Below are 14,544 nucleotides of genomic sequence, written 5' to 3' on the forward strand. Positions count from 1 at the left end.
TTACTACTCTCATTGCATACTTTCCTTGTGGAAAAATATTTCAATGTCGTTTCTGCATATATCATCCGGAAAAATCTAAATCTTTGCATTACTTAATAAGCAATGAAGTATATTGGTCGGACGTTATGTGTATATTATAAATATGTATGTAGATGCAATTCATCGAATGTTTGGCATTTGAGGCATGCTCAAAACTCGTTGGTGCGTTACTCATACACTGATAATGAAGGGGAACTCAAATTCATACGGTAGAGGTTTATTGAAAACAAAAGTACAAATATGTTGCGTTATTAAAATACAAATAAATAGTAAGTATGTATGACTTATGCCCGTCCGCTCTTTTCTTGATTTTCTTTTACACATCAGCTGTCCGTAAATGAAATCGGTTAAGCTCATAGAGACGAGATGGGATTTTTTTTGGAAGTTTGGCAAAGCAAGGCAGTACTACATTAAAAGCTTCAGTCTGCAGCAATGAACTGCCAATGATTTCTACTAATATTTGGAGTGAACCAAGGGTCAATCACTTAACTTCATGTAGGGGGACGTGTATTTTTATGGTTAAAAATTTAATGGCAAAACCTAATAGACATTCTACAATATTAGTACATTTTTATTTCAACAGTAGCAGAAAATATATGTGTAGTCACGTGCTACAATTAATATATCTTCCACCACGACAATATTTTTGAACTCAAATAAAAGGGTATTTTTGAGGGGCGGATTCTAAGATATTCATCATTACAAATATTTATAATATTTTATTTTAAATTATGAAATGTAAACATCACAGTATCGTGTATATTTTTTGAATATATAATAAACCAAAAATACGTTTAAAAAACTAAATAATACCACTGCAATTATTTATTGCATATATATATAGCGGAAAATTTATGATTTTTTATAGGTGCAATCCCATTTTGCATATGATTTAATATATGAAATTTTTTTATGAAGTCTTATTACACAAATTATAAATTAAAAAGATTTGATAAAGTGTTTCAAAAATTGTTTGTAAAAATACTTGTAATGATGAATATCTTAGAATCAGCCCTTCAAAAACACATAGTAAATATGCTTAAAGGCAAAATTAATTAATATTATTCAGTAAAAAAAATAAAATGGCACACACAGAATACTGTCTACTATAATATTAATATTATTAATCAAGTAATCATCATTCATCCTTCGATCCTCTGATTCTTTCTTAATTCTCTACTAAAGATTTAAGTTATATATATTGTACATCCTTCGTCAAAAAGATGACTTTAAGAGGTAAAATTTTTGATCTAAACTTTACTTTTTGTAATTGACTTGTAGAAAAAGATTAAAGGTAATATTTGTATCACTCTCAGATTGAAACACTTATTCTACACAAGTTTTTTAATCAAAAACATTTTTATTTCAGTTCAAAAATGTTGTCTTGGTGGAAGATATATTAATTGTAGCACTTGAGTTCAAGTAGATTTTCTGATGTTGTTCAAATAAAAATGAAGTTATATAGTACAATATAGTATTAGGTTTTGCCATTTGATTTTTAACCATAAAAAATACAAATTCCCCTACATGAGGTTAAGTGATTGACCCTTGGTTCGCTCCAGATATTAGTAGAACTCATTGGAACAGCAGCTCGATGAGGGCATATCTTATTTTCAACGTCTGCTAAAGTGAAGAAGATGATTGCTCAACTTTTGAATACGTCATCAGATTTGAATATACTTTTTACAGTTGGTATAACAGATCTTAATTGACGAACTTTATATTCTGTATTTTTTCATAAATTATAGTTATACACTTTTACTAAAATGTTAAAATATTGTGGTGCTTACGTTTTCTAGAGATTCTAGAGAGTTAAGATTGAATCTTAATCCCCAATTCAATTTCAAATTTCGTTTTCTTGCATAATAATAGGCAATATGAAAGTATAACATATAATTGTTCCTATTAGACAACCTTTGTTTTATTCCTCCACATCTTTCCTCTTCTCATTTCTCTCGGTCATTCTGGATTCCTTGGTTTAAATAGTTTGTGTCTCCTCAACTTCGTCAAGACACAACACTCAGGCTCCGAGATGAGTCCATGTCATGATGCCTTTAACCTAAGACGTCACCGGAACCGATATAAGTATATTAAAATGAATGTATATATTTAAAAATCATATGTGACGTCATTTCTTTGAGCCCTCACTGTAAGGTGGAATATATTATTCAAATTTTTGCGCACCTTGTCGCCTGTACGCATTATTTATCTATGGTTAAGTTATCTCACGGTGTTACCTCGCTAACACATAAATACCCTATGTATTTTGTTGTGAGCTGTCGATTTCCTCCTCTCGCTTGATAGGCTATTTGGAAATCAAATTGATGCAAAACAAGGTGGCAGAAACAAATAATAGATATGAAATCACTAAGAAATAAACGTCAATCTTAATGCCATGACTATTTGTTTAGGATGATGATGATTTCTTTAATTTTTTAGATTTAGAAGATATTAAGTATATTTTTTTTTAATGTTCAGGGAATATTTCTCGTTCAATTTTGTTGGAAAACAAATACTTCAATTGCAAATATTATAAAGCAAAATAAGCGTGTTGAGCTCCATAACGAATCACGGATCAGACAATGATCCCCCCGGCAGAAGAATAACGAAATTGTCCGACTAAACTCGTGAATAAATAGTTGATATCGGTTATCTTTTTATTATATTTAATTTTTATTATTAAAACATATGATGAATATATATATATATAAACATTTCATTATAGTTGTTTGCTTGATCCTTTCTGTTCCATACTCTTTCTAACTCAAACTTGTATCATTTCTAAAGATAAATACTAAAGTTGCTGTTAAAATACAACGAGAGTGGAGAACATATTGATGTTCTTTTTGACATATTACACATAAATCCTTAGATGACAAAACAATTTTAACAGAACACTAATATTCTGTACTTTAGTCGTATCCCTCTTTCCCGAATTTAAGTTGTTTTAAAGATTTCCAGACTTCTAAGTTACCATGCCTTCGTGTCTTCCTGCTATCTTGTCCAAGTTGAGTCTGATTGATCATATAGTATCCAACTTCATAGCAATACATGGAGATGATTCTGTCACTTTACAGACTAAATGAAACATATATCACTTTACTATATGTATAGTCATATACTAAATTTCAAACCACAAAAACTGAATGAAATGTATGTTATTACGCTCAGAGGCCATAATTATCTCCTGATGAACTTAATATTAACATACAAATATGAAATATCTATTCACATATGAATTGACCTCTTGCAAAGCATGTAATGCATCATTCTTATAATCCAAGTCACATAAAGATCCTTAGATGTCCATACCACATATTTTTCCAACTCGAAATTGTCATACTTTAGACTCCAATTCCTCATTGTGATGTATTCGTGTTTCCTTCCCCCTTGTTCTCTTCTCTTATTTTCTTGTATGTATATATATGTGTAAAGTACAGTCTTTTACCTCGTTTTAAGTATAAATAGTCGTGTATTTTATGTATGTATCAGAGTAGGTTTTTGTATTAATAAGAATATAATTGTTCCTATTAGACAACCTTTGTTTTATTCCTCCACGTCTTTCCTCTTCTCATTTCTCTCGGTCATCCTGGATTCCTTGGTTTAAATAGTATGTGTCTCCTCAACCTCGTCAAAACACAACACTCATGCTCCGAGATGAGTCCATGTCATGATGCCTTTAACCTAAGACGTCACCGAAACCGATATAAGTATATTAAAATAAATGTATATATTTAAAAATCATATGTAATGTCATTTCTTTGAGCCCTCACTGTAAGGTGGAATATATTATTCAAACTTTTGCGCACCTTGTCGCCTGTATGCATTTATTTATCTATGGTTAAGTTATCTCACGGTGTTACCTCGCTAACACATAAATACCCTATGTATTTTGTTGTGAGCTGTCGATTTCCTCCTCTCGCTTGATACATCATGGCTATTTCATAATGTATTCTTTTTGAGAAATAAACTAAGTAATAAGTTATGGTCCGTTTCCAAAAGTACAGGAATACAATTTCTTGTTTATCCCTCGTCGTTTATATAATTTATATATTGGACATTTAATTATTTATATGAATAAATTTTGACTATTATATAGAAATACAAATTTAAAGCCAATCACTTTTAAAAGAATATTACTAATCCATATATTCTACAATATCGAATAAAATACTTTTTAGATTATTTTATTACAGGGACGCTTTTTAAAATTGTCCCATATTTTAAAGACTTCTATTCCATAAATTAACTGTCTGAGAGTTTTGTTGTTTAATGTATATATTTCCTAAAATACATGTAAAAAAACATTAAAGTTTCATACAAGTTGATAGGTGCAATAAGCGATGGGAGGATGGAATTGAGTCTGAGAGAAGGTTATTGAGTGGTACATTCAAAACTGTGATCATTCCAGGGCTTATGAAGGTTATCCGTCGGCAAAATCCACGAATATCCATACAAAAGCTAGCTAAGGATAACAATGTAAGCAGAACCACTATTACCAATATTGTGAAAGATGACATTGGGGTCAAATCTTACTAAATTCTTTTGTCAATGGGTGGCATTACAACCATAAAAGATGGAATCAAAGTTTTACTCAAGTGGCATGCAACATTAGAATGCTATAATGATTTATTGTGACGAACAATTATTTACTGTAAGTCGGATTTCAACAAGTAAAATGACAGGGTCTTGGCAAATACATATTTGATTCTAGCCAAAAATTTGGCTACAAAGTAAAAAAAAAAAATCAAAGTTAATCGTGGGTATGGGCGCTGTGGCTTCAAATAAAGGAAAGTCCCCTATATTCCGGATTTCTGATGTGGTACAAATTAATCAAAAAGTGTATTTAGACTTTTTGAAGACAAAAAGCATTTCAACGTTAAGAAGTTTGCTTCATTCAGGATTCAGCTCCATCTGATGGTGTCCACTAAGTTCAAAACTTGTGTAATAAAATCCAGCATTTCTTTGTCTATGTGGCCTCCCTCTTCACCTGATTCAAATCTCCTTAGAGAATGTTGGAGAGGGAGGTCAATGCTTATCCTTCAAGAAATAAGGATGCTCTCATGACATCCCTTGAGAATAAATGGAACAAAATTTTGGATAATGTAGTATGTGCCAGTTTTAATGCAGGTTGGAAGAGATTGGTTGCTGTAAAAAAGGGCTAAAGTGCACATAACTACATACTAGACGATTTCGAGTCTTTTTTCTATTTCTTTGAGGATGAAAGGTTGCGTGATAATTTAAAGGTAACAACGTGCTCTATGTTGGCGATATTTCAAGAACATTTTAATAAAACTTACCTAGTGGAATGTTTTTTGACCTTTCACCCTATATTTAATTCTCTGAACAGTGAGGATGCATTTTTGACATACCGTTCAACATACTTTTTGTTAAAAGAGGATTACTCCTGCAACTTTTCCGATATCTTTTAGATATTTGCAAGACTAAAGAAAGTAACTTGTCCGTTAAGTCCAGTTGTCTCTTTAAAAGTATTTAAAAAGATGTAATTTTCATTTTTAATTTGTATATATATTTTTTTTTTGTGTAAGAAACGGTAGATAAAAATGCACGTTTAAAGTAAACCGTACGTACACGAAACATATTTGAAGTACAATTATATTCTCTTGATTGAAATCTGAACATTTATATGTGTGTTATTTTTCATTCATTAATTTATTCTAAAAAAATCCTTAGTAAATAGTAAGTCACTTTAGTTCCCCAAAAATATAGATATATATATATAACGAAAAAAAAAGAAAAAAAAAAAAAAGACGAGGTGTAAACATAAATTATAATTAATTAGTATGTTTTTCTTTTTTGTTGAAGATCATGTAGGACTACGTCCTTTTTTTATTTTTAAGATTCCTCAAAGAATTGGAAATTTAAAAGGAGGCTGATTTTTTGAGGAATTTTTAATAAAAAAGGACTTTATACCCAAAGAGTCATGATTATGAAAATGGATCTGTAATTAATTAACTATTTGATGGGACATCAAATATTAATAATAGTAATTATGATAATAACAAAATCAGGATGATAATGATATTCGATAATTCATTAATTAATTGAAGTTATTTCTGCCAAAATATAACGATTCTTTTATCCATATCACAAATATATTTATTTCGCCAATTGTATTTGATTTGAAGTAAAAAAAAATGGTACGACAGTGTGGTGAGAAATCTGTCCTCTTATGCCTTGCCGCATAGTCTGTCAAGGAAGGGGGTATAAGGGAAGAAACCATCTTCATCCTCAGCATCACAGAGTTCAGCCAAAACAGCAGCAGTGTCTTCCTTAGGGACTTCATCACCTGTTGAAAGGGAGAAAGACAGATAAATGATAGTAGAGGTTGGGCTCGTATTTATTTATGCATTTAGTGTTATCCATCCTTACCCAAGTTGGAGATAACGTTTTCTAACTCAGCCAACATCATGGTTCCGTTCTCGTTCTTGTCGTACAATTTGCAGAGCTCAACGTAGTCGTGATAGGTTCCACAGTTGTCAGGAGTCTTGTGGGCTTCATTGATGAGTTTGACAACTTCATCAAATTTGCAATACTTCTTCTCCTTCTCGTCCTGCCAGCCTAATCCGACCATGATTTTCTTGGTGATGTTGAGTCCAAGGGCGTACATGATGTCACCCAAGTAGAACATGTCCAATTCACCTTTACCATCCCAATCGTAGATGTCACAGATTTTCAAAACCTCTGAATGGGGGTAATTTGTTATTTATACTTATTTATTCATAATTTGAGTAATTAGCTATTAAAAAAAGTTCGTTTCACTTCCCCCCTCCCTCCCCCCTCCCTCCTTAGAGAAGATTTAAAAAAAGTATTTAAATAATTTTTCTGGCAAAAGATTTGCTTTTTTTTTTGCTTTCCCCTTCATTTTGAATGAAATCATGTTTCTTTCTTTTTTAATTTCAATTTCTGAACTTTATTTTTAGGATTTCTTCAAATACTTATGATCTATGATTTTTTGCCCTTACCGTCAGAATCAACCTAAAAATAAAGAAAAAAACAAAACATGAAATATATTAGTAAATAATATAGAAACAAATATTTCTTTACAAATTCTTTTAATGTAAAATAATTCACTTATTTTCCACAAATTTTCTTATTAATAATTTCATAGTGCCATGCTATGAAATGATATATAATCACAAAATTCACTAAAGTCCACAAAATTCTTACCATGATGAATTTTTTATGTAATTTAACACACTCTAAATATATAGGAACAAATCACAATAGCTTGGATGACCACAGCCTCTCGTCTTGACGTATCGGAGTTAGATGCCGAAGTAAAGAAGCGGAATTCAAGTCCCTCACCATTTATACTAGATAGATGGCGCAATTGTCGGATTCTTATTACAATAGGAGGGCGAGCTTTGTTTCTTTTCTCTTTTTTGGAAGGGTATTGTGAATTACATAGCTATTCAAAAACAGGGTTTCAGCCACACACAATAGACAGAGGCTGGCTTTTGTTCCACCTATGACTTTCTCCTTTATTTTCTTGGCCTGGTGCTGGTGAAAAGGAGAAGAAAATTGAGCGAGGGGGAGTTGTGTTTAGTCCTTGCTTCTATTTCAAGAATCTTATTATTTTCCCTTTCTATTATTTTCTAACGTCTCTTTGATATCATAGCTAAAATACTGCCGCCTTTCTATCTTGAGTATGAACAGCAATGATGACCTGAAATGTCTATAGGTGTTGTAACAACAACTTCTTGATCACTATGCTTCAATACAAAAATATAATAAGGAATTTGAGTCCTTGGGAGTGACTAAAAAGAAACTCTAGAGAGCAAAGGAATGGATTGTCAATCTCGGGTTTGTTAAAAATATATTTACAAAACTCATATACATATAAAAATGGATTTCTCTTTTTAAACACAAGATTACACTTCTTTGAACGACTGCCAAGACATAAACATACATATTATTTTGACATGAGTCATAAGGAGTATTTTTTTTTTTTTGAATATATGGGTCGATCGGATTGATATTTTTTCTCTCTTTCAAACGAAGAAATTGAAAATGAATGTACAATCTATGTTCCCTATTCGTTCCGCCATTTTGAAATGTTATTTTGATAATGATTTGAAAAGGACTGAGTGAATATCGAAATGGACAAAGTGTCCTGAATTTTTATAAAATCGAAAAATCACGCAACCTCTCCTATGTACTTGGAAGGGAAAACTCTCCTGAAATGGAGATTATGGAAAATAAAAACATAATTACTTAATTAGAAATTAAATATTACTCAGTATTATCACTCATACACTCTTTTAGGGATCTACGTCATTAACTTGTTATTAAAAAGCACTTTTTTTTCATAATCAATTCGTATTAAAGATCAGTGTTGGTTTTAGAGGGACATCAAGACAAATAAGTCTCAGAAATCTAAGACCAGGGTCAATATCTGTATAACAGGGGCCTCTGCAGGGTTATATTTTGGGGAGGGGCTTGATTTTTGACATTTTTTGAATAAAAATAAAAAGTTATTTAATTTTTTCGAAAAAAATTTTAAAAATCCATAGCTATTCTCAAAAAAATTAAATCATAAAAAAAATAAAAAATCCACAGTTACTCACAAAGAAATAATTTTTTGGAAAAAAATTTCAAAAATTTGATTTAAACCTAATTTTTTTGGAAAAAAGAAATTCAAATATTACATTTTTTTCAGAGAAAAATTTCATATATCCATAGTTATTCACACATAATTTTTCCATTTTTTTTTTTTGAAAAATTAACTTAAATTTTTTAGTAAAAAGCGAAAATTCCTTAATTTGGAGTGGGGGCTTACAGACCCACCAGCTCACCTTTAACGACGCCCCTGTAAAACGGCTGCCCTCAAAGAGCCAGCTGTAATTTGAAATACTAAAAAAATTCTTCAGGCCCTTTATATAAATGAATGGACTTCATTTGTACAAAGAAATCGAATGTAAAAATAGATTTTTGTAATAAAAAAATCCTTATAATTAAAATACTAATTTAGAAAATTCAAAATTCTACAAATTATCAAAACATTCATACCTTTCTTTGATCGGGTATCACCTATTCTGAACATTTAGAAAAGGGGCTGGTGCCTATCCTCCAAATATCCAAAAAATTAAATTCTTCAAAAAATTTTCCAAAAAAAATTAAATTTCTGCAAAAAGAATAGGATTTTTGACATTTTTTCCATAAAATATAATATTTTTTAATTTAATTTTTTTTAATTTTTCGTAAACAGCTGTGGAATTTTGAAATTTTTATCCAAAAAATTAAATTTTGAGCAAATAATAATGGATTTGTAAATTTTTAAAAGATATATAATACTTGAAATTTTATTAAAAAAACGTAATATTCAAATATTAAATTTTCGAAAAAAGTTAATATTTGAATTTTCATTTTTGAAATATTTATCCAAAAAATTCTCAAAAATGGATAATTTTTTTGGACAACTATGGATTTTGAATTTTTTTTTTTGAATTAATTTTTTTGCGAATAACAATAAAATTTTGACCATAAAAAAAAACATGATATTTGAAAAAATTTAATAATTCGGAATTAATTTTTAAAGTTTTTCTCAAAAAATTTAATTTTTTAAAATTAGAAAAAAAAACATAATAATTTTTTGTGAACAGCTATGATTTTTTTTTTTCAAAAATTAAATTTCTTGTCAACAGCTCTGGATTTTAGGCTTTTTTTTTATTCCAAAAATCAAATAAGAAATAGAAACATGATTCACCGGACGCCCCTGTATAATATCCATAAGTTTGATAATTGGGGTATACCTTTCATTAGTAAATGAATAGTATTACATAATACCTATAAAAACATGAAACTTTGTTCAAACCTTCAAATACCCCCTTTTGAACAAATCTTTGTAACATATATAACATCAATTCAACTTTAATTGTTACATAAACATGAAACACTCATCTCCTATGTATCATTCATTTATAATTTGGCTACAATTTTTTGAGAAATATTTGACTGACATCTTCTGTGTCTCACTCTAAAGCATCTCATATTTGTGCATAATGTGTACAAGCAAATAAATATTATCGAAATATTTATACACTGCCTTGATTTCTGTCTATGTATATTTATGAATGACTTTCTTCTTCAAACTTTTTTGGAAGAGGTTCATCTTTATATATATATATTTACATGTATCGTATGCTCATGTCTGTATACAGTGAGTAGACCTTTTGCAAAAAAATATTACAAGATAACTTTTCACTGTTTACATAACCCTCCCCTTCTATATTTAAGAAAACTAACACAAGTGGAAAGCAGGCGAATTTTTATAAATGTCAAGAGTCTTTTTTTTTCTTGAAATAATATGGCACACTCAAATTCTTTTACATCTTATGTAAATAATCCCGGACCCAAAAGTATATTACTTATTTAATAATGATTAATCAATGAAGACAAGAATATTATTTGTAATGAGCAGAATGAATTGACTTTATTAGTACAAAAAAAATCGGAAGTCAAAATACATTTTTTGTAATAAAAAAATCCTTATAATTCAAAATGAAGAATAATAAAAACATGCAATTTTCCTAGGAGAAGAATGGAACATTTTCCAATAATATGAGTAATTTACTTCTTCATATTCATTTTATTACCAATCCTCGAACATTTCAGGATGAGGTCCGGCACAAATTCGCTTCAAAAAGGCTTCATAGGGAATGAAGCCATCGTCATCCTCAGCCTCACAGCACTCCTTGATCAACAAGTCCACCTCTTCTCTCTCAAGCTTTTCACCTAGACAATGAATAAAGTTGATAATATGAAGTCATTGAGCTAATGAGTTATAGCTTATTTCCTCTTACCCAACGAGAGAAGGATATGTTCCAATTCTCCTAGAAGCATGGTTCCATTCTCTTGTTTATCGTACAATTTAAGACACTCGATGAAATCCTCAAAGGATCCCATATCTAAACTCTTCTTCACTTTAGTATAGATGGGATAAAACTCTTCGAGAGAGAGAAACTTTTCGCCTTTTTTGCTTGTTCCTCCAAGTTCTTCGATTTGTTTGAGAGTAGGGTTCGTGTTGAGTCCACGGAGACAGTCACCTAGATAAAACAAGTCCATACGGGACTTGCCTTCAAAGTCATAGATGTCAAAAGCAAACTTTGCTCCTATTGAGATGGGGGTGATTAAGATTTTTGTATATAAAAATAAGAACATGAACTTATGAGTGTAGAAAAACATCTAGGAGTTGAGAAATGAAAGTTGATCAAAAACCCTCAGAGAGAGAGAGAGAAAGAAAGAGATAAATAGACCTAAGTAAAGATGGGCTCTTGTTGAAACAAAAAAAAAAAAAAACAAGTTTTGCCACGTTTTGTGTGTGTATATATATATAGATATATCATTAATTATAAAATATTTACAATCATACAAATGTTTTAAAAACTTTTCTGTTAAACCCTGAATATTCAATAGTATAATGATGCATATAAATAAAAAAAAAAGAAAGCTTTTTAAAGAGGTATCATAGAATCGAAAAAAAAAAAAAATATTGCAGAGAGGACTTTTCGATATGAGCCCCTAAATCATTTTGTCTTTCATAAACTAACTAATAAAAAAATTGTGTTTAATTGAGAAAAAAAAATTAAAAATTTCGTCAAAAAGTGCTTGTAACTATCACAAAAAATATATATTCTTTTGGATAATAGGAGTAATAATAATCCAATATTGATGAATTAATTAATTATTGATGGTACTATTATGTGGTAAAAAAATGGATATTTTTTTGCGGTGTTTTCAGAATGAAATCTTATTTTGTAAATTCATTGTTCTGAATGACCTTTCTTTTCCTCAAAAGGATTTTACTAAAGGAAAGAAAAAATCAATGACAAATGAAGGGAGCTTCTTGATGTTCTATTGCTCTCTTTAAATAATGATAATATTTATAAAACAAAATTGTCAGTTAAAAGTTGATGATAATAGCTTTTACAAAATAATAAATTGTAAGAAAATTTTGTTTCTATGTAGTATGTAAAATAGGAATGTCTGTCCAAATAATGGTTTAATTCGTCGACGTAATCCTGGATCAGTAACGGTGTTATTATATTTGTAATTTTAAATGTTTTCCAAAGTGTTTTTTTTTTTTGCAAATATAGATTTAGATTTTGCAAAGACGATCCAAAAAAGCTGAAATAAATTGGGAAGAAAAATGAATTCATAAATGATATTTTTGATAAATATGTATAAAAATAGGAAATTGAAGGATGGATGGATGGAAAAACGACAGCAAGAATATCAAAATCGGAGAAATTTCTTGGCAGAAACTCAAAAAATATATGAAATCATGTCTTAATCAATTTCATTATTTATTTCCCCTCAAATCTACATAAATTAACGAGGGTAACGAAAAGGTGTTTAAAGGAGTAATAATCACTCGATTTCTCACCCATATCTGTGTATTTTTATATATATTATGAAATATATATAAAAATGTTTGTTTTTTAATTATTTGATAGATGGCGACTGCAAAGAACTTAGGCATTACTGCACATTCTCTCCAAAAATGCTGAAAAATAATACAATTATGTTAAAAATATCCTTTTCCAAAGTTGAATGATTCATTTTAATAGATGCATATATAGTAAGTTAGAAATAAAATGAGATACTTACGCATGAAGGGCGTGAAACCCTCATCGTCTTCGGGATCACACAACTCTTTCATAAGGGACTTGGCATCTTCTTTGGTCAATTTTTCACCTGTAATTCAAAAGTAAAAGAAGAAGAAGTAGTCAAGAGGTCCTTAGGCAAATATGAATTTCCTTTCTTACCCAGATTGGTGAGAAGTCTGTAGAGTTCGTTAGTCAAGATGGTGCAGTCATTGTTTTTGTCGTATAATTTCAAGATTTCAACAAAGTCGTGAATACCACCAGTGTCCTTGGACTCCTTGGCCTGTTTGAAGATGGGGTAAAAGTCATCAAGCTTCAGGATTTTCTTGCCCTTTTCCTTTTGGCCACCGAGCTCATCGATGGAGTGATTAGTGGGGTTCAAGTTGCAGGCACGGAGGAGATCGCCAATGTAGAAGCCATCAACTTTACCGTCGCCCTTGAAGTCATAGACGTCAAAGGCGAACTTTATTTCTATAAAAGAAACAAAAAAAGTGAATCATTAGTCAAAGAAGAGTCATTAGAAGGTATTGAAAAAGTTAAAAAGGATGCAAACACACAGTAAAGTAGCAGGCAGTAAGATCACTTACTCAAGCAGACAATCAGGATGCTTCGTGCAGTGTTAAGAGGGTTGACACATTCGATGATTGATGGATGAGTTGGATCACACAAGAGGAGAAGAACGAAGGGCAACACTCGGGCAGTGAATAAAGACGGTGAACAATTTAAAGTTATAGGTTTTATATAAATCAAACATTAAAACAAATCAGGGGGAAATATACAAAGTGACACATGTTTATATATACACAATAGGGGTCGTGTGGAATAGGAAATAATAACTCAGTACACAATCACGGGTTTTTTTGGGCATCTCTCTTATTTAGAAAAAAAAATCAAATCTTACTCTCAACATCTCTGGGATGGATACCGTATTTCTCTCCAATCACCTTGTTTTCCTATAATCATAAAGTATATTGCATTAATAGATTGAAGTCGGAACTCACTTTCAATATCCTTTGGAGTAAGATCAGCCTTCAAGGACAGATATCATCATCAAGGAGGAATTAAAAAGAAGAAGAAAATATATCAATATGGATAAATATAAGTATATTAGAGTATTTAAAGAAATATGATGAGGCATAGAGGTGCTTTCTATTTCATGACTTGAATTCATGGAAAGCAGGGAAATGGCCTTGCATCTATTAAATTTAATTTAATTTTTGTCAAGGAGCCAAGGAGTCGTCAAACTCAGATTATTTTTAAATTAAATATTTTAGCTCAGTTATGACAAATTTTAATTTGAAATTCCTTCAAATGCATCTTGAAATGATAATTGATTAAATAAGTATGGAACGTCGACATCCTGGATTGAAGAGTTGGAAAGTACGTACATAAGTACAAATGTATTAAAAATGATCACAAATCATTGACAAACAGAAGAAAGGTAGGGTGGAATGATTAATAAGATCTCTTTTTTTCGTTTAGTCACTTACACTCATGATGAAAATTTATTTCCCTCTCGAGATTTCAGACTTGGAACGGAACACTTAAGCTATTGTCGTTGAAACGATGTTGTGAAGCTTTTAACTGAAGAAGCTAAAGTGAGCAATGGATACAAGTGCCCTCGGGTCTATATATGATGTAGAGGGCAGCACGTTGGTAAGTGAGCGCCCGCCAAAAATTCCAAAATACTTACGGCTTTCTTCATCATTGGCGCACTGCTCCTTCAGGTAGAAAGCCGACTCCAAGTAAGAGATCATTAGAGAGGCAAATCTATTTTTTAACATATATAGGTCGCCCATAGCAGTAGGAGGAGGTGTTCGCTGGCTTGTATCAAATCTTCCCAGCTACTGCTACTGTCTGTGGATAATTCGAACTC

General features: G+C 30.7%; 2 protein-coding genes across 5 annotated transcripts; both read right to left on the reverse strand.

The window, feature by feature from the left end:
• Positions 1 to 5,639: 5,639 nt before the first annotated feature.
• Positions 5,640 to 7,370, reverse strand: LOC121114535 (myosin light chain 1). Its single transcript, XM_040708530.2, has 4 exons — positions 7,231 to 7,370; positions 7,026 to 7,038; positions 6,433 to 6,744; positions 5,640 to 6,349 (listed from the first exon to the last, which is right to left on the reverse strand). Exons 1-4 carry the CDS (start codon positions 7,231 to 7,233, stop codon positions 6,231 to 6,233), a joined length of 447 nt encoding a protein of 148 aa, XP_040564464.1. The 5' UTR covers positions 7,234 to 7,370; the 3' UTR covers positions 5,640 to 6,230.
• Positions 7,371 to 10,466: 3,096 nt separating this feature from the next.
• LOC121114544 (myosin light chain 1) lies at positions 10,467 to 14,330 on the reverse strand. Of its 4 annotated transcripts, XM_040708548.2 has the most exons (6): positions 14,159 to 14,330; positions 13,570 to 13,621; positions 12,831 to 13,139; positions 12,673 to 12,759; positions 12,449 to 12,568; positions 11,366 to 12,189 (listed from the first exon to the last, which is right to left on the reverse strand). In XM_040708548.2, exons 1-5 carry the CDS (start codon positions 14,162 to 14,164, stop codon positions 12,537 to 12,539), a joined length of 486 nt encoding a protein of 161 aa, XP_040564482.1. In that variant the 5' UTR covers positions 14,165 to 14,330; the 3' UTR covers positions 11,366 to 12,189; positions 12,449 to 12,536. The 4 variants fall into 4 exon arrangements, with proteins under 4 accessions (XP_040564490.1, XP_040564474.1, XP_040564482.1 ...); XM_071887303.1 differs by lacking the exon at positions 12,449 to 12,568 and having other exon boundaries at positions 14,159 to 14,303; XM_040708556.2 differs by lacking the exons at positions 11,366 to 12,189; positions 12,449 to 12,568; positions 12,673 to 12,759; positions 12,831 to 13,139; positions 13,570 to 13,621 and adding exons at positions 10,467 to 10,797; positions 10,866 to 11,174; positions 13,670 to 13,697 and having other exon boundaries at positions 14,159 to 14,299.
• Positions 14,331 to 14,544: the final 214 nt, after the last annotated feature.

Source organism: Lepeophtheirus salmonis, chromosome 1, assembly GCF_016086655.4.
Source record: "Lepeophtheirus salmonis chromosome 1, UVic_Lsal_1.4, whole genome shotgun sequence".
In the NCBI taxonomy this organism is placed as follows: Eukaryota; Metazoa; Arthropoda; class Copepoda; order Siphonostomatoida; family Caligidae; genus Lepeophtheirus; species Lepeophtheirus salmonis.